Source organism: Chroicocephalus ridibundus, chromosome 6 (assembly GCF_963924245.1).
Source record: "Chroicocephalus ridibundus chromosome 6, bChrRid1.1, whole genome shotgun sequence".
Lineage (NCBI taxonomy): Eukaryota > Metazoa > Chordata > Aves > Charadriiformes > Laridae > Chroicocephalus > Chroicocephalus ridibundus.
In genome coordinates, this window is record NC_086289.1 from 51,712,070 (window position 1) to 51,735,825 (window position 23,756).

Sequence of the window (23,756 nt, forward strand, 5' to 3'; positions counted from 1 at the left end):
GGGAGGGCATACTGAGCCAGCGCTCCGTGCCGGGCTGGCGGGGAACGTTTTCCTCATGCTGTGGTGATTCCAAGATGTTGTGCTTGTCGCTTTGTCTCTGATCACTCAGCCCTCTTCACAGATGCCGTGCGTGTTCAGCAGGCACACCGAACCCTGGTGGTAGCCCTGCACTGGGCATGGGTGCTGCTCTTTTAATGATGACAGCCCTATTGCCAGCCATGTGCTGTCCCTGTTCTCCCATAGGGAGGGTCTCAAAATATACCCCCCTCACCTTTTCCACCCCGCAGAAGTTAGTAACCTCACTGATCAATAAAGTGGGGTTAGGTGGTGGGTTTTTCTTGCTCAAAAGCTGTATTCTCAGCCAAATACTAGTTGGAGGCTGGCTTAGGAGAAGTAACAAGAGCCCGTACACCTGCTGTATTCCTGCAGCTGCGCTGGAGAGGAGTAGCTTAGCACAGAAATAGATATGCAAACCCCTCTGTATTCCCTGCACAATACCAAATATTTATTTAAACACACGCCTGTGGGAGCTAACCTCAGCCAGCGCCACAGATGACCTGCCTCTGGATTTGCTGTCCCTGCTGCGCTTGTGAGGAGCGGCCGTGCCCGCTGCCGAGCGGCGCCGGACCCGCACCCCCGCATCCTGCATCCCGCATCCATCCCTGCAGCCCGGCCGGCCGCCCCTAGAGGGGGGCCGCTCCCCGCCGGAGCCGCGGTCGCGCAGCCCGCGCTCTCCCCAGAAAGGGTGAAGACACCCTTCTTTTGGTTACCATCAAAATAGCGTGTCCGTCGCAGCGCCGGGCTCCCCGCTTCAGCGCGGCCCGCAAAGTAGCTAAAAACAGTTAGGGGTTCCTGACTGTCAGTGCCATCAATACCAACGTAACTCGCTATGAGGTTACTGATTATTTATTTTGTGTGCGAATTTTACCCACAGAAACCTGCTGTTGGTATGAATGGAAACAATTCGACACTAGAAATGACAAATCAGGAAGATAAAGCTAAAGGAAATGGAAAAGAATCTAAGAATTGTATGGGTTTGCTTATTGCCTCCAATTTATAAATTAATTTCTATTATACATAAAGAAAACTAATTTTCAGGTTTATGAAACCTGAATCACTGGAGGGATCTGCAAATAAAGACGTACTTTAGTATCTTCTCTCTTTTTTTTTATTGTATGCGTCACACCTAAATAAGTAAGCCAATGATTTTTAGTTACAAAGATTAGCAACTATCAAAAAGGTTCGGAGATGCAATGCAGATAAGCTATCCAAAATTCACGTTAATACCGGTATGCTAAATCTACATTACACAAGGTAAGTCATACTGGAATTGAATTTCTCATTATTGCTTTAGCCCCTCTTTGGTTAGTGAATTGATTCTACTCTTTTTTCAGGTCTGTTTGTCATTATGAGAGAAAACTGGATGAAGAATCTTCAAGTCAGGATTGTTTGTGTGCAGGTCATTGGTCTGCTTGCCCTTCGCTGCCCATGGCCCATGATGTGCTCTCAGCCACCTCCTTCATCTCTAGCTGGATAACAGAAGCCTTCCAGGTAAGAGAACAGAAAGAAAGAGAAAAAAATTTATACTACACTTTTGGTATGAGTCTTTTAAATTTTTTTTTTATTCCTTTGGCACAATGTACTCAGTGCTTCCTAGAATTTTGAAAGCAGCAGCTATTTCTGTGTATAATCGCCAGTCTTTAATCAAAGACAGAACGCCCTACATGTTTCTGTACCTCAGCCCACTCCGTGTAAAATGAAGACAACAATACTCCCCATCCCAATCTGTCGGTGTGCTCCAATGGCAGGGATTACGGTCTCTCCTGGCACAGTGTGTTCAGGTCTCTCAGTCAACACTGGACCCCATTGCTGAGGTCTGGCACTGTCACCGATTGCCACCTGCTGCAGGGGCAGCGGAGCAGGTGTATTTGGGTACGTAAAGGGGAGATTGGAGCACAGTGTCTTTCATTTCAGAGCATTTCTTGCTTCCCAGAGCACATGGGGCTAAATTCAGACAGAACTGCACCCCGGTATTGTCCTGGTCTCTGTCCTGCCAGGCTGAGCCTTGTTGCGAGGGCACAGGATACCTTCAGTTGAAGCATGTCTGAAAAGTCCTCCATGGGCTTCACCTGGGCACAGCTTCTCCTTCCTCCATAACCAGCTTGGTGGCCGGTGCTGAGGATGGGGACAACTACTGATCAGGTGCATCGGTCCCTTATAAATTGCTAAAAGTGACGTGTGTGGAAGCCAAACAGCAGCCTAAAGACTGTGCTGCTAACCCTGTAAAGTTCTGCAACCTCCCTGGCAGTTTGTGGGCAAGCGTGTCTTATATTTCTTCTGCCTTTGTGGCAAAAGATCCAGTAGTTTGGAAAGGGGGTGCTGTGGCCTTGCAAAAAAGATACTCATCCATAGCTGACAAAAAATTATGATATAAAGAGCCAGTTTCCCCTGGCCTTTTGCTGTGCTTGTACCCAGCCAGTACCAAACGGCATCCTTCAGCTCGAGGTAATTCAGCAAAATAAATAGGCTATCTGCAAAAAACTGTATACACCATTTTTTCAATTAGATGAGAAGTGAAAATATGCAATATAGCAATTTATAACTTCTGGTTACAGCCTTGGAGAATGCAGTCATAGTCTTTCATAGTCTGCGTATTCAAGGACGTCCTTCTTTTTACCTCTTTTTCTTTCTGTTGTGTGATTATTAGCAACAATGCAAAGCCATATGTTAGTTGCCATGGTGGAGGGGCTGCTCCCATAACCGTCTGAGCAGAGCACATTCTAAACATTGCAGTCTGGAGCCCAAAATACCCCAGCAGTAACAGAATCCTTTCTCCAAGTGGTTGCCAGCCCTCTCTCCTACTGAAGACCCCTAGGACGCAGCCCTTTTTAGCATACTTCCTTCAAACGCAGCCTCACATCCGTTGTTCAGATATCATGTGTTCACATTTGTCTTGAATTAGCCTGCACAGTGACTTCTTAGTGACTCGAAGAGAAAAAGAATCTGTCCTTCTACCAATGGAAACCAAAAAGGAAGCTTTATATATATGTATTGGTAGGCTTCCAGTACTTCGTGCTACCAAACCATGAAGACAGCTGATGGAGAGCCTAGATTAGGAATAAAAATAAACACAGAAGATGTGCTGCCCTGCATAGTTTGGATGTCTCCAATTTTTGAAATATATATTTAAAAACCCACAACAGTTAGATTTGAATTCTTATTAAAGACCCTGGTCAAAGTGTAAATGTCATTAACGTAGACTAACTCAACAGAAGTGAAATTGTACTAGTGCAGGCTTTACCCTCAAGAGGGCTTTCAAAACCCAGCTCCTGTGGTTAACTGTTGAGCTGAGCTGGAGACGGGAGACTGAGTCAATAGTATTTAAAATCAGCTTTGCCAAACTGTCAGGAAAAGTTACCGGCTTGAGTCCAAAACCTATTCACAAGCGCCCTTTGCCCCACCAACGGGGAGGGGGTGGAAGAAATGAATGGTTTGGTGGGAGAGCTGGATGGCCTTGGGCATCGTTCCCTTCGCCCCAGCTGTCCCTGCGCGCTGCCAGGGGGGTTCCCTGTGCATCACCCACCCCGGCACTTCCCTTCCCGGGCTCTCGGCTCCTCCAAGCTGGGGGAGCCAGGGCTGCATCTGTGACCGTAGGTGTTATGCAAAGTAGAAACAAGCCCTGCGGGTACGTTTGCTGCATGAAACTTTCCATTTAAAGTCTTTGTGCGTGTTCCTCTGGGTATTTTCTTTACCTTGCCTCTTGTATCACTGCTTACATTCAAGAGATAGCATCCAGTACCTTTGTTTTCTAAATAGAAAATAGCTCATTACTTGTATTTTTGCCCTAGCTAATGAAATTTGTTCCAGCTTTAACATCACTGCCACGAGCTACAAAGAGTCATTTGTCTCAACTGCCTGGGCCAGGCTCTGCTGCAGCTCACAGACGGCACAGTTATCCAGGAGACTGGAAGAATGCAGGCAAGAATAATGCAAAAATGGGTAAAAGCCAAGGCTCATCAATCTTTGGTGCTGCGCTATTACATCTGTACTGCACTCCGAGCCACGTAGCTCCAACATAGTACCATATGGAGCTGTCTGGTCGCTTCCTGGGGTCTTGTTCCTTTGGAAAAGTAACTACAAACTTTAAGGTGCTTGTATCAAACGAAGAAACAGCGCAATAGCAGCCTGTGCAGGCTGTGCTGTTAAACAAGGTTGTATCTGAGGGGTCTGTGGCATACTTCTCTTCCATCCCACCAGCTTCCCTTTCCTGTGCTTTGAAAAAAGGGCCTTTTGGGTGCTATTTATGTCATCTATCATCTGCTATGTAATCCATACAACTCCAAGGGCACAGTTCAAGAACCCAAAGCAGTGTTGCAGCACGTCCCCAATACTGTCAAACCAACAATGACTGGTAAATGTTGGCACTAGCTTTATTTGGCTTTAATATTGTGAGAAATGGCTACTTTACATTTGGAAATGATAACCCAGCTATCCTCCGTCGTGGCATATTAAATATCTGGGGGTTTTGTTCTTAAGAGATGCGCTCAGGTTTCCTGTGGCTGTGGGTCTTATGTGGGTCTTAATTACACCTGTAACTGCTAAATTGCAAATCTTTTTGGATACACTGCTGGTTTTACTTTCCTTTTGTCTGAGTTCTGCCCCAGCCTCCATCGCATCCAGCCTTGTTTCACAGCAAACAGCTCTTTCTTCTGGTGAGCTTTCCCACTGGACCACAGACACTCTCTTCGTGCTTCACATGTAACATTCAGCTTCCTTGCTGCTTTTACTCCTCCAAGTAACATTTTGCAACAGCATTAATTATACAGTGTGCTTAGATTTCTCATACCACTATTAACAAACACGTGTTTACTCTGTCTTTCCTCATTTGAACTGAATCTGTGAGCTATATCCCTTGTGGTATCTTTGACTGAAAGATACTTGGATCCATTCTGTGCAAAGGTGAAGTTTAACATCCTTTTTTTGTCAATAGGGACAAACTGTTCTACAGCTCTAGGAGAGGCACAAGCCCAACCTGGTCTCAGTTTCAAGAGGACTACAGCTCCCATGATCCCTAAGAAGAACTGGACCTGAGCTTTGACAGTGATGCACTTCGTGAAAAGGAGGAGGTATAAAAAAAGTAAAGTAAAGTAAAGTTTGTAACTAATTAGCGGAGTGGTAAATAGGGAGTAGTAAACTATCGTGGAAAATCCAGTGGAAATCCATGATGGTAATATGAGACGGGTCTGAAGGGCAGAGAGAGGCGACTAAGGAGCTCTAAGCTGTAAATTCATCAATTAAAAGGACTATTAACCAGCAGTTTTTAAATGTCCAAGCAAGGTGGCTAACAAGTTAAAAGAGTGTTAAGTTCTTATCATCAAATATAGATTCTACTAAAATGGAAGGAGAAGGAAGCCTGGAAGAAAGAAGTGCTTGCCCCCTAGCCCGGTGCATGCCTATGGCTCTTTAGAAGCACAGTGGGATGAAGGCTCCAGTTCCTCCTGCACTGGGAGAAATGCCACAGTCAGGAGTGAGGCAGGAGTTAGGTGCTGGCTGGTTGTTAGAGCAGCTTCATTTATTGTAATGGGCTCTACAAGGGGTAACTGGAGAATTAAAGTGACCCGCCTGTCTGGGGTAGGGTGAGGTGGTGGGGTAAGAAACTCAGATACAGACTAGCTGATAGCAACTAATAAGAGGTAGTTGAAGGCAGCCTTGTGTTCTCTGCGTCTCCACCTACAACTGTAATCTCCTTTCTGATCTCTCCTTTCCGAAACCGTAGGTGTTGGTGATGATCTAACCAGCACCTGACTCGCCAACCATTTGTCCTTGGAGGGCTGGGTAGGGACGAGGGCAGCAGCATGGTGTGATGGGGGAGTGGCTGTCACCCTGGCAAATCCCTTTGGAGGATTACTCAAAAATCTCCATAATTTTCCTTTCAGCCTTAAACCACCCCCTCGTATCCAATCAATGATGAACAAACTTGAAAGGCACAGCCTGTTGAGCTGATGTGAAGAGCAGAGAAGAGCTAAGCTCTACACTACCAAGAAAACAAGATAAATGATCCCCCTGATGCACTTTCTGATGTTTATTGTGTATTCTGTCTTCCCTGTACATCTCTATACGATGAATCTATGTCGTAATGCAGGAAGGTCCTTCCCCCCCAGATCAAAAAAATACAGCTAAAACAGCTACCATTAGATGTTTAAAAGGATTTACCCTGAAGTTTAAATTGTTGGTCTGACATCTGCTGTGGCTGATTACACTCATCCTCAGTAACAGAAAAGTACCTTCTTGTAAATTAGCAATGGTGTGAAAAAAAATAATAAAAAACTTACTAGCCCAGGCTAGTTACTGAAAATGCACTGCACTGCACTCTTTTGGTCTGTTTATAATGTACTGTGGTTATCCAATAGCTCTTACGGGTTAATTCAGGGACAATAGCAATCTTTGTTCTGATTTTGGATTTGTGCTTGGCTTTGCACTGATCGAAATACTAGATATAATACAGCTAAGATTTGCAGGTTTTTAATATTAAATGTGGAGCTACATATATTTAAGATCCCCAGCAATTCCCCTTGAGACTGATTTTTTCCTCTGATAATTAGTTTTGCCAGACTCGGTATTTTCCATTCTTGACTTGGACCATCTTGGTTTCATCAAAAATGGTTCTATATAGCATGTCTTTGCGTGAGGCTAGGGAATAAATGTCTCTCTCTTATTTTAAGACGAATTATTTTGTTGAAAGTCTGATTTTGTTGAAAGGCCATTTTGTTTAGAATAAGAATGTGTGTCTGCGCCCCTCTCTAGTACACTTGAACTAGTTCTGCCCCAAAGAACTTGACAAAGACTGTAAAAGCTGGCCAAGAAGCAAGCTAAATAGCTTGAGCTCAGCTCTAGGCTGCTGGCAGGATCAGGACGGGCCAGTTAACGTGCATGTATCCCATACTCCAGTGTAGATTTGTCATACACTTGGAAACTGGCATTATCCTCGCGATGGACATAGCAAAAAGCTGCCCAAATCTGGAAAGGTCATCAGCCTTTTAAAAAAATTGTTTGCAACCGCAGCTAACCCCTTACTGCTGTGCGCGTGCCAGCTGTACTCCTTTTTTTCCTGACCAGGGCTGCTGCTTTCACTGCTGAAAGAAAGCAAGGGAAATCCTAAATCTGGTCTTTCATGGAGGAGGGGGAACAAAAGCTACGGTGGGACGTGGCTGTCGAATTAGTGAAGTGGGACAATGCGCATATGCACACGTAAACCAGGAGCTGTACTGTAAGATGAATTACAGCTCAGAGGTGCAATGCTAACTTTGGCTGCATGGAGTAATATGGAGACAGCACTGTATTTTGTTTGTGTGGCCAACAAGCACACTGTAATTTGTGTGTGTGCGTGTAACTGTTTCAAAGTGTGCAGGATGACACTGCTGTTGGAGTAATTTGTCCCCTCTGCTGCACGCACAGCAGCGCCTGCAGCCCCTCAAGGAGCGTGCTGTGGCTTTGCTAGCCTCCTTTGTTGCTGCTTGGCTAGTTTCCCCCTTTCTTTGCTCCCTTCTTTTTCCTACTCTGGCAGAATAGCCTGCTGGGAAAGGGGAAGCTGAGTATTTCTGAAGCACTGCAATGCAAACAAACCAGCTCCAAATGAACCTTGACTAGGAAAATCCGTGCTGTGCAGCATAGCCATCCCAGCGTGCGGTATGTGCAAGAGACTGGAAAAGACTGCCAGGCTGGTGAGGAGCCCTAAGGACCGAGCATCCTCCCACTCCTTCACCGGTAGCAGCATTTGTGAGAAATAGATTAAAAATAATCTGTGAATCAGTTTTAAAATGTTAATTTACTTTTGCTTGATCGGCCTGTACACTGTGTAAAGTAAACATCACTTACCAGGGTATGCTGTACCACCTCTTCAAAGCCTCATACCAGTGATACTTGTAACGCAGGTGAATGATGGTGTCCGCATTTTCCTAAGGGAAAACAGAAAAGCCGTGCAACCTGCAATGGGGTATTGGGGAGATGATCCAGCATGTAGCTCCACAGCTGTTGGCCAACAGCTCCGTATTCTGGACCTTCTTTTGTTAGCTGAAATAAGCAAGTTACACGTGTAAAACTGGAGAGGTGCGAGTTCCTAACTGAGAAGCAGAACCACCAAGCAGCTAATTGGGAGGAGGCTAGCTCCAACTTGTCCAGCTGTTCTGTCCCAACAGCTTGCCTGATGGTGTAATACATTAAAAACAACAATAATCCTGCTGTCCAGTAACGTGTATAGGCTAGTTACTATAATCTTAACTACAGCTGAAAGCAGAAATGCAGGAAGGACTCTCACAGGTAAAGCCAACCCATATCTATAGCAACAAGTCTTTCAAGGATTGGCCATTGAGATGGCCGACGCTAAGTTGCAGGGGCTTCCACTGCTCACCAGACTTCTGTTTGCTGCCCCTAAGCCAACAGTTTAATTCCTCATTTTGCCCTGTAAGAACAGCCAGCTACAAAAAATTGTACTGCATTTCTATGCATGGAACTTGCTGGAGCTTCTGGGGCAACAGGCACTATGTCTTCTCTCATCTCACTGTAAGTATGGGCATTAAAGAGAAGATATCATTGCTCGCTTACAAAGCTAGGGTGAGAGAGTTGTTAATTGGGTACAAAATATTAAGCTACCTTTTGAGGCTGTTTTTCTAATATAGGCTAACGTCCTCAGCTATATGCCTCGGTTCCCGTGTTTGGGGATGAGAGATGGGAATAGCAATGGAATATTCTGATGCCAAAATACTGCCTGGCCCTGAGCAGCAAGGTCACTGCTGTCGTGCAGGCTGCCGAGCCTTTGGGCTCTTCTGACAAGTACTGCTTATGCCATAACTGTCTGAAAAACTGTCCCACGTTCAGGATTGTTCCTATGACCCCTGCATCCCCTTGTGCATTGCAAATCTTTCCTTGCGCAATGCTTAAACAAAGGGAAAATGAGGCAGAACTGTCTGAACAGTCATGCAGCACCAGAGCACTTTGTGGTCAAAGTAATCCTGAAGAATCTTTCAAATCCATGCATGTCACCAGAACGTAATTAAGACGCAGGGTTACCCAACAGCGCTCTTGATTCATAGGAGTAGGACCGACGAGCACCAGGAAAGTAATAGATTTTATTGGGTAATCTGTGTGTTTGGACGCACAATCCTTCAAGCCAAGTCATTCTTGTAGGCCTGGGAAATCCTTGAATGACAATTTCTGCCATTGCCACAGGTCTTCATTAAAACACCGAGCAAAATCCTCTGCATTTCACACATTGTGTGATACCAAGGAGAAAACACTGTCAGTAAAATCCCACTCTAGTGGTTGAATTCCTGCTGACTTCAAATAGATGTCTTTTTTCCTTATGGCTGCAGAAATGAGCCCTTGGATGAAGGTCCTCTCCGCAACGAGTCTGATGAAGCACTGCGTGCATTCGACAGCCAGCTTGACACCGCCTCGCCACGTGCAGCACCTGGGCTCCAACAGATGTCGTGCGCAAGTAGGCCTGAAAGGCTTATTAAATTTTAATTAAACATTTAAGCTTCAAGATTAGAAGGCCTCCATAAGATAGGCATCGGTAATATGTGTGCTACTATGAATGAGGAGGTAGGTCTTAAGCAATGTATTGCTGGTAAACAAGCTAAAACTCTTTACTGCAAATAAATATTGGCTTCCTAGCGAGTTCTTCAGGAGTTTGTCAGAAGGCATCCAGAGCCAGACTTCGATGCTCCTCTCTTCTTTCTGGATGCGTTCCTACAAATACTAAAAAGCAACTCTAGAATATCATAGCACTTCTTCTAATAGGCATCTATACATGTTTTATTGTTAGTAAGCACCGTATGTCACTCTTTAAACAGCCCAGTACTGTATTTACTGGGACTCAAGTGTGTGTGGTACATAACACCACAGCTCCTGCATATGATGTACCAGCTATACATTACACAAAACTTTGATAAACAAGTCACTTTAAACAATTCCTTCCCCTTTCAGGAAAGCATTTATGTGTGCGTTGTCTTACCCATGGTGCAGAGTGTTTGGAATATGTTATAAAGGGTAACAGATGTATTTGAATAAGGGCTTTTTTGGATGTCACTGGGATACGTCTTTGAAGACAGGGCAGTTCTGAAATGTCAAAGCAACGGTAAATAAAAAATTTATTAAAAAAAAACACCCAAAAAACCCCAAACCCACGCCGCTCTCCCTGAGTGAAAATCTACAATGACATGAATCACCCTTTTAACTAATTGAAAAATTCTTTAGACATGTTTCTCCTACGGCAACTGGGCCAGCATTCAGCTGATTGGTGGGGCTTGTGAAATGATCTTTAGGACTTTTCACTCTGATCAAAAAATCTTCCCAACTCCTAATCGTCCAGCTGGCCTGGAGACGGAGCAAGGGATGTCTTCATAGATCCTTGGGATACGTTCAAAAATGCAGTCTTTCTTTCAGCAATGTAAGTATATGTGTCTTTGGTACTTTTCCAGCCACTCACTTAAACTTGACCATGTATTGAGCGCTAGGTGTGAAAGAAATATACGTGTCTTTAAAAGTTAACAAGAAAAGGATTTTTGTTTGTTTAATTTAGAAGCTGGCATTCTGCCTCATGCTTTTTCTAGTTGCTAATAGCAGGCAACTTCAATCTCCACCAGGTCCTGAGAAGGGCTAGAGGCACTGAGTACACAAGAGGACAGGATTTACACCTTTCTATTTGGCTGACTTCGCCTAATTTGGCAGAAGAAAAATCTTTGGCATTCCTGGTTTAAAGAAATCTGCAAACTAAGCGAGGTTTGCTGAACTGTTGCTGTCTAGGAGTTGCTAAACCGTGATAGCATTTCGACAATGAAATGGCTAAAATAGCACAAGCGTCGCTCCTGTTACTTCTAAAGCATCTTGGGACTATCCTAGAATTTACTTGCTTTTATTTTCCTGAACAATCCGGTACTAGAGACAAGGTTTGCAGTTAACATTCATCCCATGTGTACTTCATTAATGCACACATTTGTTAAAATCTTGTTTTGCTAAGATGCCTACTTGATTTAAAAAATAAAATAAAATTGGAAATCCTTGAGGAGAAGAATTCTTGACCGTCTTTGGCTAAGGTGAACCCAAACCCTTGTAAGTTAAGAGCCTTCTTAAAGGCAGGCAGATTGATGGCAAGGTCACAAAAGGACAGTGGCCTTTTTGAGGGGAATTCTGGGTCAAAGATTATGTTCTAGAAAATGAAAAGGGAAAAAAAAAAGGAAACCCTGCTCAGTAGCTGTGTATCCCTGGAGAGCACTTGGTGCCTGGATCTGGCACAGGACGTGCTCAAAAATGATGAGGTCTGAGACCCGGCTGCCAGGCTTGTGGGTCGGCCTGGCCTTGGTGGGACACCCCCAGCCCCCCTTGCACACCGCCAGGAGGACTCAAGGCTCCGGGGGCAGAGAGGTGTTGGGAGAGGGAGCCCTGCTGCGTCCTGGCAAGTCAGCCACCATGGGTGCCACCATGTCCCCGTACTCCTCCAACAGCCCTCCCCAGAGGGACTGGTCCTGCTGCTGCACCTCTGCAGCCTGGAGGAAGTATCTGCTCAGGGACCCAGGGACCAGCGGATGGAGCTTTAGCGCTAAACACTCTTCTTCATGGGCCAATGGACAGGAAATGTTTCTAACGTATGTGCAAACATACAGCTGTCCTGCATGTTTGAGATGTCAGAAATATGCCTTACAATGGCCTTTAGAGTAAAACTGAAGAAAATCAGTAAGTAATACTGGTCATAAAATGAAACTACCATTTTGAAAATGCCAGAATATTGTGATTGGTTTGTATTTTCACCTCCTTTTGGTTTTTTTATACTACATTCCTGCAACCAATAGAAAGTAATGAAGCATATAATGGAATCCGTATTATTGGTTGAAAAAGGTTTCTGATGATAGCGCCTGCCTACCCCTCGTTGTTATAACTTCTCCATTAGAAGAAACAGAGAAGTAGGAGAGGGAGATTATAGTTAGGAAATTTGCAGGATTTTTTTTATTCCTCAACTCCCAGCTAGACATGGCAGGATCCCATTGAACCGAGAAGAAGAAAACTATATTCCAGAAATAATTCTTATTGCCTGTCTTAAATTTACTGCCAGTATTCTCACTCTGTCTGCACTGAGACAGAAGTGACTTGCAGATTCAGATTCTCTTTACAGTGGTATCAAACTTGCTGTTTGCTCAAATTAAAGAATATCATGTGTATGTGCATTAAAAATTATTTTCAAGAGCGCCATGCACAAGGTAACTCATTTGAGGAATATTGCTTCGCTTATGCTGTATGGGCAGAATCTGCAGACTCTCTAACAGCATTTTAAATCAAAGTAGTGATTTTAGTAATGACATGAATAAAACATCCCCCCCTGGAGCCAAATAAGCCTTGAGAAGTGGCCACAAGTGATTTCAATCCCTAGAAAGCATTTGGGTCAGAAAGAGACACTAAGGAATGTGATTGCCAACCTGAGTATCACCTTGGAAAAGCTGTTACTGTTTGTTCAAATATCTTTTTTTTTTTTAATCATCACAGCAGCCTTGTGTAAAGTACATCAGTAACAATGAACTTCTGTTAATATACACTGCATTTATATTAGGAAGATTTTGCCACATATTTGATACACCCATCCTGACAAAATGGTCTTGCGTATAGATTTATATTCTACTGTATGTAGCTCTTCATCCATTATGGTCTTGTTTTTTCTGCACTTTGTCTTTTAATGCCTTGAGAAACTGCAGCCATTTCATGGGAAATATGCTACCACGTATTAACATACCATGCCCTCTCACCAGGACATTATTATTTAGATATTTCCTGAAGGTAAAACGAATAACTCATTGGCACTAAAAGCTTACCCTTACCTTGAGTCCATGTCATGACCATTCAAAAAGCCAGGCTCAGCACATGCGGACCCGATTTACCAAGCCCACTGGGCTCTCTGCATGAGAGACACATGCATACAGAGGTGGTCTCATGACATCGACACTGGCACAGGTTCCTGGAGAGGTGGTGGAGGCCCCATCCCTGGAGACATTCAAGGCCAGGCTGGATGAGGCTCTGAGCAACCTGATCTAGTTGAAGATGTCCCTGCTGACTGCAGGGGGGTTGGACTAGATGGCCTTTAAAGGTCCCTCCCAACACAACACATTCTATGATTCTATGTCAACAGCAGGGTCGAGATATCTAATATTTGATTTATTATTTTTTTTCTCATTTGCTTTAGGCCTCCTTTCAGACTGAAAGTCTACGAACCATAATCTCATTCCTGAAAACACACCTTCTTTCCTGCCACACCTTCTACACTATTTGCGAGCTTTTTTGCAGAAGACTGTCTATTTTTTTGTGCTTGTCTGGTGCCAGATATGAATACTGTTTGTTGGCCCTTTGATAAAGATAGTAGCAATAATTTCATGGTTTAAAGAGACATCTTGTCTGAATTTATTTTCATGGTATAAAATCTGTTAAAAGAGCACTTTTTGCATTGAACTCAACCTTGCGAGCGGAGAGCCATGTAATGGCTGACGGGCAGTTCCATTTTTCACGGATGTTTCGCATTTTTTACACTAAAAATGGACAGTTGTAACATGCAACATGCTTAAATACTTGGTGGTCATGTGCCATTACCATCCCACAAACACCTTTGACTGCTGAAAGGCTTGCTCCCTCTACCTCCAGTTTTGCGTTTTCACCACAGCCAGGAGTTACCACCAGCACAACTCTGCCAGAAAGGTGTGTCCAGGGGAATAAATACACCCATCTCTGCTTCAGGCAGGTTCGGCTGGGGTAGTTCAAAGAGCTGACAAAGGCAGGCTGGCGCTAACCAGTGTGCTTTGTCTTGGGCAGATGAGGAAAACAGCAGCACAATGCCAATTTATGGAGCTATGGGAAGAGCCCTGAATTCTGGGAATGCCCATTCCAGATGCCTGGCATCTTTAGCCTACAGAGCCAGGTCTGGAAGAGGATGTTTACTGTCAGCCTCTAAAATAATGACTGTTTTCTGAGGCTACAGTCACGCGGTCATTGTAGAGATGGCTTTGTGGCACTTTAAGATGTCCATTCCCACCCATAAACTGGAAATTACCCTCTTCCTGGTACAGCTCAGATGTCAGAATAAATAATCCGGGCCCTTCTTGTGTTTCAGCGCAAAGGCAAGAGGTTAGTAAATGCGGGTGGGAGTGATGTGAGTTTACCCACCTGACTTTCCACTGGAAATTAAACACCAATTTTTTTTATACAGTCTTTTATACTATGCAGTAGGGCTGAGTGTCCAGCTGCTGCAGAGAGATGGCAAACACCTGGATGTCAGTCACATCTCAAACTGGCACAGCTGCTTCTCCAGTAAATACCTGACCCGAAACTGAAGATAAGTCATTTTTCTGGGCAAGGCTTTCTATGGCAGCGTAAAGGACCTGGAAAGTATGCAAACTACAGCTGGCTAGAGACTTATCCTGTGCAGAAGTAACTTTTAAAACCATGCATATATTTTAGGAGGAGGAAATTCCCATGTAGGAAACCTAGAGTTTTTACCTGAATGTGAAAAGGCCACAAACGTACAGGCATTTTAAGCATGCAAGGCGAACAATTCTCTGTCACTTAGCTAACAGGAAACGTCAAAATAGCTGAGGCATGAAAGTCAGTAACAGCCACAAATAAAGTAATGAGTGTAACTGTGAAAACTTTGAAACGTGTTTCTCCCGCAACTTTCAAAGCAACTTCCTCCAGCCCCAAAGAAACTGAATTGGTACTAAGACACTAGATCTCATAAGAATAAAAATTTGTCAACCATCTCAGGCTACACATTCTCCACCGCCATCGTGTGCCACAGCATAAGCGGTGGGTGAACGCTACCAAATAGCTACATTACCCACCCGCATCTGCATACAGTGCCCAGAGCTGCTGGTGGTGTTACTACTGAAGTGAGCACCTCAGTAAATCCAGAGCTTCTGTTTTGGAAGAAATTGGCACTAGCCCATCCTGACAAAATTCACCCTGTTTGGATTTTGACTTGGTATTTAGCAAATTACTGAGCTTCATTGACAGGTTGAATAATGAAGGATCTGCGCATCTGTAGGTAAAAAGTTTTAAGGAACCTTTGCTGTTGCATTGGTTTTGGTCTTGCTTCACTTTCCAAGCATTTTGTCGATCTGTCTTTTCCTACTTGATTTAAATGGCAGCACTCTCAGAAAACACTTTCCCATATGGGTGCTTTATACACCAAGATCAGGGCACCCCTAACCTTTTGGAAGGTGTTTGTGTAGCCTGATTGTACTGGCACAACCTTTTAACTTTCACTTGGGTTTGTGTACAGTATTTTCTTCTGTGGTTTGTAACAGAAACTTTTTTTTCTGTAAATTTGCCTTGAGTGTTTTGAAGCGTCCTGCTCTTTTGGGACATCTTCTGAAACATTGCGTACATACTTGTTCGCCTCCAAGAGAAGATTGTTGTGATGTGGTAGGAAAAATTTCTGAACCTGAAGCATTTGCCTAACTGCACCATTGCAGCTTTCACTGTTGGCTGCAACTGCTATAGCATAATTTTTATTTATTTTTTGGGGGGTTATGTGAGTATTGCACGAAATATTTGCTGCTACCAGATTGCTGCTACCTGTCACACTACTGAAAGTCTGTAAAAACTCTCTACTTGACAGTGAGGGACTGGTCTCGCAGCTAGAAAATGAGGCTGTAACTTAAGTCTGCCTTTTCTCAATGTGGTAGCGTCCCCTCTTCTAGCAGCAGCAGTGTAGTGAGGACACAGGGATTTATACAGTGAGATTGCACTGCTGTAGTTCTTGTTTGACAGAGACCAAGGCCGGGTATGAAAGAAGCCGATGGTACAGTAGGTACAGCAATTGCTGCCATAAGAGAAGCTGCAGTGCTGGTGAATTACAGGCCATCAGTTTGACCGTATATTGTGCAGTCATATTGTGCAAGACGACTGTCAAAGGCATGCTTTAGAGACGTGAGTTTGCACTTGAACTGAGACCTGACTTAGTCAGTTAAGGACTTCATTATTATCCCATGTATTACTCCTGCAATCCTGAAATGGGTCAGGTACTGAAAGGGAAGCCAGTGCTGGTCGGACAGCATTAATTTTGGTTATTACATGCATTGTCTGGTTAGACCTGTTTTTAAAATGTGCCACTACATGACGCGCTCATTACAGCAACCTCCTCATCTCTCCTGCCAGTCCTCAGCCTGTAAACAGTCCACTCCGAGTCCGCCAGCAGCAGGGGCAGATCTTGTGCAAGAAGCTGGTGGTGGCGCCTGCTGTTGGGCTGGAAAGTGATCCGCAGAGCTCTGAGGTAGAGGCTGTGCCCATCAGCAGGGGTTTTGTCTGTTAAGGCAAGTCACTAATAGAGAAAATAGGGTTGAAATAGTACCTCAACATCGCTTTTCCCTCCTGCTTGCAAGAATATTTGAAAGTACTTCAGTCTGGTTTAATTTTGAAACTGTTGAGCTGTTTAGACTGTCATATTTTAGCATTTACTCTATTTGTGGTGGCATTTGCATGCAACAGAAATTAAATTTAAACACAGGCCAGCCAAATGTTTTAAGCAACGACATGCCATGAGGGAACAAGCAAATAACTTCATGCTGCCTGTTTTCCATCTTGCCTTGCCCCTCTGCAGCCTTTCACTGCACCCCAGGCCTCTCGGCCACCCCCACCACCTCTACCATGTAAAAAAACCAAAACCAAAAACCAAACCCAAACAAACAACGAACAATAAAAAGACAAAACTGTCTTCCTTTTTTACAAAAAAGGACAGTATTTACATTATTTCTGTAAAAGGAAGAAAGGAGAGCAAAAGCCCCTTCAAAATTACACATCTACCTGATATGCTGGTAGCTTTCTTATGTTGAATTATACCTCTCCCTAAAGTCCTGTGAGGCAGTGATGGACAAAGTGAAACCCAAGCTTTTTCTTTATCTAGGACACGCAGTAAAGAACAGAAAAAAAATCCCAAATTGGATAGAAACGATGTAAAACAGTGTGCCTTGAAATTGTTCTGTTTCTTTGAAGAGAAACGTAATAGTGCCCTGGTAAATCCTGTTTCTGAATATTTATCATGCTTTTACAGGACCCTATTGTCCCTGTGCCTATTGTAATCTATGAAAACCTTGTACACAAATCAGTCAGTTATTGTTTTTATTTGCAGGGGAGGGATTAAGGCACTAAAAGTATACATTTATCTGGTTGTTCTGAGCTTTGTTGTTCTTTCAGTGATTTGGAGTAAGATTCTGCTTTTGGCAGAACTACTTTTGGCAGAATCCTCAATACGATTAGAAAACACCCTCTGGTTCATTCACTGAATGCTTGTTTTGTTGGTGCGTATCTCCATGTTGTTACAAAAAATATACCTTTTTTTTTCCTCAGGTTGTAGAAGTTGTGATGAAAAGAATTACTTGTTTACTGTATCTCCCACAATAGTAACATGGGAAAGTGAGGGAACTGTCTTAAACATATGGTTACTGTGTCACACATCATTCATGCAAATCTGAAAGCAACCATCATGTGCAGTGATGCAAGCACTTACCGAAAAGAAAAAAAAAAAGGGGGAAGAAAAAAAGCCCTCCCCTTGATTCTGGGCCTTAAAAAGAGAGAACTCACTGTTTTCCCCATCACAATATGCAAATGCTGTTTTGTTTCTCTTTGTTCTGCAGTACAGAGATACCTTTTTTTCTTTGTGCTTGTGTATTTCAATGGTCAAATATCACTGATGGTTGCGGGGGTGAGGAAATATGTAAGGAAGACCTGAGAATACGTATGTATGATCCCTTGGAAGTGATGTTTACTTTCGAAAAAAATCTTGGTTCCTGGCTTTGGTGGAGCACGATCCAGCCTTGCTAAGGAAAAAGTCACCATTTGAAATAAAGAAATCATATCCTCATAGGTATATAGAGAATATTTTTCTGTAAGTTAAACAAGAGCCGTGTTCTGCTTTTAAAGGCCTGATTATAAAAATGTAAATTTAGATTTATTCTAATGTAATGTACTCTTCACATTCTTCTAAAATTTCTGCCGCCCTTCACATAATTAAGGTAAGTGCTAAATCAGATTATAAAGACAGTGTTTAAATAATTAAAGATTTGTTGCCACCTTCAGGATACATGTCAATGAAAAGGCTCATCCTTCTTGTGCTGACAAAAAGATGATAACATGTCATTTAGGTGAAAATATTCTGTATGGATTAGCAGGCACCTGAGCAACCTCCACAATTATTTAGTGATATCAGTATCTAAAATCAGAGGACTGATAGGACCTCAGAGAAAAAAACAACCAACCAACAGTAAATGACTGCTTTGGATAGTGCTGAGCTCTTCTCTGCACAGTGTAAGTTATTTTAGGGGCCTTCATACCTCTCTCTGACGTTGTGGTCAGTGCAAGATGCGTTTAAGGCTGCTGCAACGCACAGACATGACCTTTCAACAAGGGTGACCATTCTTCTGCACCAGAACCGTTACTTCACTGCTGGACTAACAGAAGCTACTTAAGATACGTATGTGCGATAGCCGAGATGACCCAGTTAAGCAACAGGATGGCTAACTCTTCCTATGCTAATCTGTCCTTCTCCACCCGCCAGTCTTCCTTCTGGTTTTGACCCACCTAGAATTAACATTATAAGCACTTAACGAACCTCTAAATTAGTTCTTTGTGTAAGCTCAAAGGCTAATTTTTAGCGAAACTTCATTTTGTACATTATGCATGGAAATAGAAAATTTGCACTAAAAAAATAGTAATTGTCTCCAGCTTGGGCAGTCTCAGAACAGGCCACAGACATGAAGGGAGGAGCTACGGCTGAATTTCTGTACAGCAGATATCCCCACTGGGTCATAAATCTGCACAAAAAGAAGGCACAGACTGCAAATTCAGCTTTTAGTAATAAAGTCAGAACTAGTAATACAGGTATGCTAGTGTGTTGCAGCTATAAGCTCACAGTGTAAAGTAAAGCTACTTGACATGAGAATTGAGATCGCTTGGTAGGAGAGTAATTTTATTTTTTGTTGTGCATACTGTGCCGGACTGAACAGCAACTAAGAGTGAGTCAGCACATTTCAGACTTGTAGATAAAAAATGTGCATTAGTAGCAACTTGGATGAAGAGAAGGAAAGAGGCTGATGGTCCTGGGCTGCCATAAGCATAAGGCCAGTATCAGAGGAAACACAAAAGCAGTAAGTAGAGAAGTTAATCTACAATCTGCAGTAATGGATACAGTAAAAGTTGTTCTTTTTCTTCTTTCTTGAAATAAGAAATGCCAGTTCCTCAAAAACAGTTTGTGTGGAAAGTTTTGGTTTTTGAAAACAGCACTAAATTTGTTGAAAAGTACTCTCGTAGCATTTTCAAATTACTTGATCTTAACTGTCACAGAATGGGGAAAAAAAAACATATTAACATAAGAGGTTGTCCTCATTTGGCAAAGGAAGTACTTAGGAGGAGAAATAAGATGGAAATTATAGTGAAACAATGTGGAAGCCATATTCTTCCTATTAACAAATGGCAATCTTTGCCTTCTCATCTCATCTTTTGTTTCATCTGCATTTTGACTATACTGTAATTTTGAAAAGGACGGGTTCCTATTGCACAGTCATGTTGCAATCACTGTTTATTGTGTTACTCTTATATAATATCTTCTCTAGGCGTATATACTTAAGTCTGATCAGGAGATTAAAAAATATGTTGTAGATGAACATGCATAGTCCCAATGGGAAATGGCTGTAACAAACAATGAGACAAAAATGGTGAAATTACTATTACAGAAGGTAAACTAGCTCACAGAAGGTATGTTGCTTCTGTGCCCCGAGGGCACGTGCTGCATAGAGGCACCTGTAGAAAACCAGTAATGATAGAGTGGAGCTGGATGCAGAATGTACATCACAAGATGCCCCGGTGTTCACAGTCCAATTTAAGAGTCACCTAAAAGAAATTCTCTTCCTGGCTATGCCACATACTTCCTCTGGGGCATCTTGAGCATGGCACGTTTTGACCCAGATTTCAATTTCATCCACTAACTTTTCAGTTAGTCCCCTGGTGACGGGGACCTAGATTTTTTCCCGGCTGACCAGCCTCACTTGCAGAGGTGCCACGCAGCTACTAGCTTATAGAATGTGACATTTTCAAAACTTTCTTCCCTTCTACAGTAACTGTCCTTTTCTGAATGACCTATATTTAACCCTGCGCGCATGTAAGTGTTGCCTCAGGTGGCACCCTCATTCCTCAGGCGTGCATTGCGACGAAAACACAAAACATAAATAAATAAAAATGCCTTGCATCATGCCATTCTGTGAACCTCTGCAGAGGGATACGCCTACCAGTGCCATGATTCAGAGGGGCAGAATTGACATCCGGGAGACTTCAAAGGAGTAGGAAAAGGAACAAACCACCTTTCATTTTTTTTTTTTCAGCTGTGCACAGCAAGGTTAACACCAAGCACCGAAAACACGGGGTAGGTGTGGGGACAGGGCTGGGGTGACGCCCCGTTCTCCACAGGCCGGAGGGGCCGCAGCAGCAGCCAAGCCCCATGCTGCGAGGCCCCTCACGCCTCCCTGCACGGGAACCGGCACTTTAACCCTCATGAAACATCTGCCACAAGCCCAAGGAGTGGGATATCAACGGGGCGGTTGGATAAACTGCCACAAACCCCCACCAACGGCCCCAAAATGCCCAGGGCTGCCCCGCGCCCCACCGCCCCTCGCTGGACGCCTTGGCCCCGCCCCGCCGCCTCGCTCTCCGCCAATCAGCGCCGCCCTTTCCTCCCGCCGCGGTGCCGCCCGCCGGGGCGCGGGGCCCGACCGCTGGTCTCGCGAGAGCGGCGGCAGCCTCGCGAGAGCGCCGCCCCGCCCGCCCCCCCCTCTCCGCCGGCGGCGCTCCGCCCCGCCGCCCGCCCGCCCGCCGCCGCCGCCCCCGCCCGCCGCCGCGGCCGGATCTGTCTCTCGCTGGGCGGTGGGGAGGGAAGGGAAGAGGAAGAGGGGGGGCGCCCGGCCCTGCGCACTGAGCGATGTTTGTCCGCCATCGCGGCGGAGGAGGAGGGTGAAGGAAGCGCCGCCGCCGGAGCGAGGGGCCTGCCCCGTCGCCTCGCCCCTCGCCGCCGCCTCCTCCCCCGCCGCTGCCCGGCTCGGCCCGGCTCGGCCCGCCCGCTCTCCGCGCGGCCCCGGGGGCCGTAGCCCGGAGTGAAGGTCGCCAGCGGCCTCCCTCCGCCAGGCCCCCGGCCCCGCTCCCGGGGTCTGCCGCCCCGCCGCGCGTCCCCCGGCGCCCCTCCGGACGGGAGGCGCCGCCGCCGACCCCGAAGATGTCGAACCTGAGCAAGGGGACGGGCAGCCGGAAGGACACCAAGATGCGGATCCGAGCCTTCCCCGTGAGTACCGGGCCTAGGCCGGGCGGAGCGGCCGCGCCAGGCCCCGGCCTCCGCCTGCCCGCAGGCCCCGCGGCCTCGTCGCCCTGTCAGCCGCGGGCAGGCGAGCGGGGCCGGCCCCGGCTGAGGCGGCCTGGGAGGGGGCGGCGGGGGCGAGCGGTGCGGGGTGAGCTGTCAGGCGGCCTCGGGTAGCCCCCTGCGAGTTGCGGGGCTGGGGGGGGGGAATACGGGGACGTGGGGGAGCAGCGCTCCGGAGGGCGGGAGGTGGAGGAGCCGGTCCCTGCCGTTATCGTCTCCCTCGTCAGTCAGACAAATCAATTATGAAAATCCACGTACGGCATTGGGGGCGGGGGGGCTGGTTTCTTTGTTTTCAAGAAAAGGGCCTCAGAGAAGGAGTCGAAGGTGATCACGCGTCCATCAACAAAATGAGTTAACCCCGGAAGGGGGGGGGGTGTATTTATTTATGTCTTCTGGAGAGTTTCCTCTTGGTGAATTTCTTTCACTCTCCGCTCCGTAAAAGCGGCTATAAGTCGTATGGTTAGAAGATTTAGGTGGCACGATGCCAGCAGTTCAGAAGATGCTACTATAAACATCTAGACATAGGTAACTTTCATGCATGTTCGGCAGAGCCATGAGCATGCCAGCCCTTTGAATTACAGAGGGGAATGAGCCAGATTATTAATTTATACTGCCATAAAGCTTGCTGTGTTTTGACAGTTGGTTCAATTAAAGCTTACAACAGAATAACAACTACAGTACTATTAATGGCGCTGAGGAACGCGAGAAATAGAAAGGCTTCAGTCTGCCAGAGGATGGCCAGGGAGTGCGTATGTGTTCATCGGTGTATACGTTAAAAAGAAGATACTTAGTTGAGTCATGAGCTTTTAAGGTTTAGCGTTAACTTTTTGATGCTACGTCTGATCCCAGTAGGCAGTAGTGCAGAACTAACGCGCCTTGCCCTCACAGAGAAACTGGACATACCTGTTTATCTAATTTCACTGGCAAGGAATATATCAATAATATTTGCTTCATCAAAACTCTGGCTGATGAAATTAGAGAATTCTTTATTTTCTCAGCAGCTGGCTTAATCATAGCGGTCTGATTTACACTGTTTTACTCTTTCCTTTTAGTCATTGACAGTTACATTTAGCGGTAAGAGTCAAGATGAAAAAATGAGCTATGAAATTATGAATTTTAGCTGATGAAAGGTTTTTGACCTCCAAATTGCATTTATTTCTTTCAACGGGCTTTTTCAAGGATGTAGATTTTCTTAAGACGTATAGGGTTATAGAAATAAAGAAAAAGACTTACTGCGATACGGCCCAGGCTTTACTAACAAGTAGGAGAAAATCATGTGCAAAAATAAACCATGGCAAAACCAATATGTATGTTTGTATGTTTTATAACAAACAACACTGAAAATATAGCAGTCTTGTAATTTGATAAACAGATTCATATATTCCAACCATGAATATGTATATATGGGTTCTCCAACAAATGCAGACGTAAGAATGGCATAAACTTTAGTATGTGTTTTACTTTTTTCACCACTTTTGTAAATGACCATATGAAATTAGTTTGGGGGGGTGAAGGATGCTCCTACAGAGCCCTGCTCTTACATGAAATTAAACGTTGTCGTCACATTTCTTCTGAAACTGTTTTTGCTAGCATTGTCTTTGTCTTTCTTTTCAGTTGCTTAAGGAATGTTTAGGTTAAAAGTTTTTTTAAAAAAAATTCTTCCTAAAATAGTAAGCAAACAGGCATTGAGGCCTACAGATCGTAAATGTTTGGTGACATATGTTGACAGCAATTTTACAGGTGTTCCCTTCAATAGATTTCTAAGACAGTTTTTTGACAATGCTGTTGATAAAGCGTTAATAGAAAAGGAGCGTGTACTTGGTTGAGAGATTTGGAGGGGTTTCTCTTTCATAACTGCAGAACGCAATACCCGTAGTTCATGTCAAAGTCTTAATTCAAATTTCGTGGAGGCCTAAGTGGTTGTATAGCTTAAGTCCTGTGAATAGTGCTAGTGGCTGCAGTGGGATTATTTGTGTCAATGAGGTTGTATTTGTGTGTGGGATAGAGTCTATATTTGGAAAGTGTACTATTCGTACTTCAGCTGCTGATCTTCACTCTTTTTATCTCGATTTTGGTGGTTCTGCTCTTCAGTTCTGAATTGAGTGTTTACAGAGGTGACTTTGTAGGCTGCTTCGATTTGTCATCTTATTGATCATCTTTCCTCAGCAGGTCTACCTGCTTTAGATTAGTTTGCTTCCTGCGTGGAGGTCGCTATTTACTATTACATTAAACTAGAAGTAGCCAAAATGGAGAGGTAAGGTTCCTGGAACATAGCGATGAATTTTCATAATATTTTTGATATTTCTGTTATTGTTATATTTTACAATAG

At 44.5% G+C, this 23,756-nt stretch overlaps 1 protein-coding gene and 1 long non-coding RNA gene across 2 annotated transcripts in view; both read left to right on the forward strand.

Annotated features, from left to right (window-relative positions):
• Positions 1-11,001, forward strand: part of LOC134517670 (uncharacterized) — a 12,673-nt gene extending 1,672 nt beyond the window's left edge. The window contains exons 2-4 of the long non-coding RNA XR_010071706.1: positions 1,395-1,551; positions 4,991-5,126; positions 9,369-11,001. This is a non-coding gene — a long non-coding RNA (uncharacterized LOC134517670). The remainder of the gene's footprint in view (positions 1-1,394; positions 1,552-4,990; positions 5,127-9,368) is intronic.
• Positions 11,002-20,882: 9,881 nt separating this feature from the next.
• The window catches only part of CUL3 (cullin 3), a 58,839-nt gene continuing 55,965 nt past the window's right edge, over positions 20,883-23,756 (forward strand). Inside the window, exon 1 of the mRNA XM_063338689.1 lies at positions 20,883-21,352. Within this exon, the coding sequence (XP_063194759.1) occupies positions 21,287-21,352 (66 nt within the window). The 5' untranslated portion in view covers positions 20,883-21,286. The remainder of the gene's footprint in view (positions 21,353-23,756) is intronic.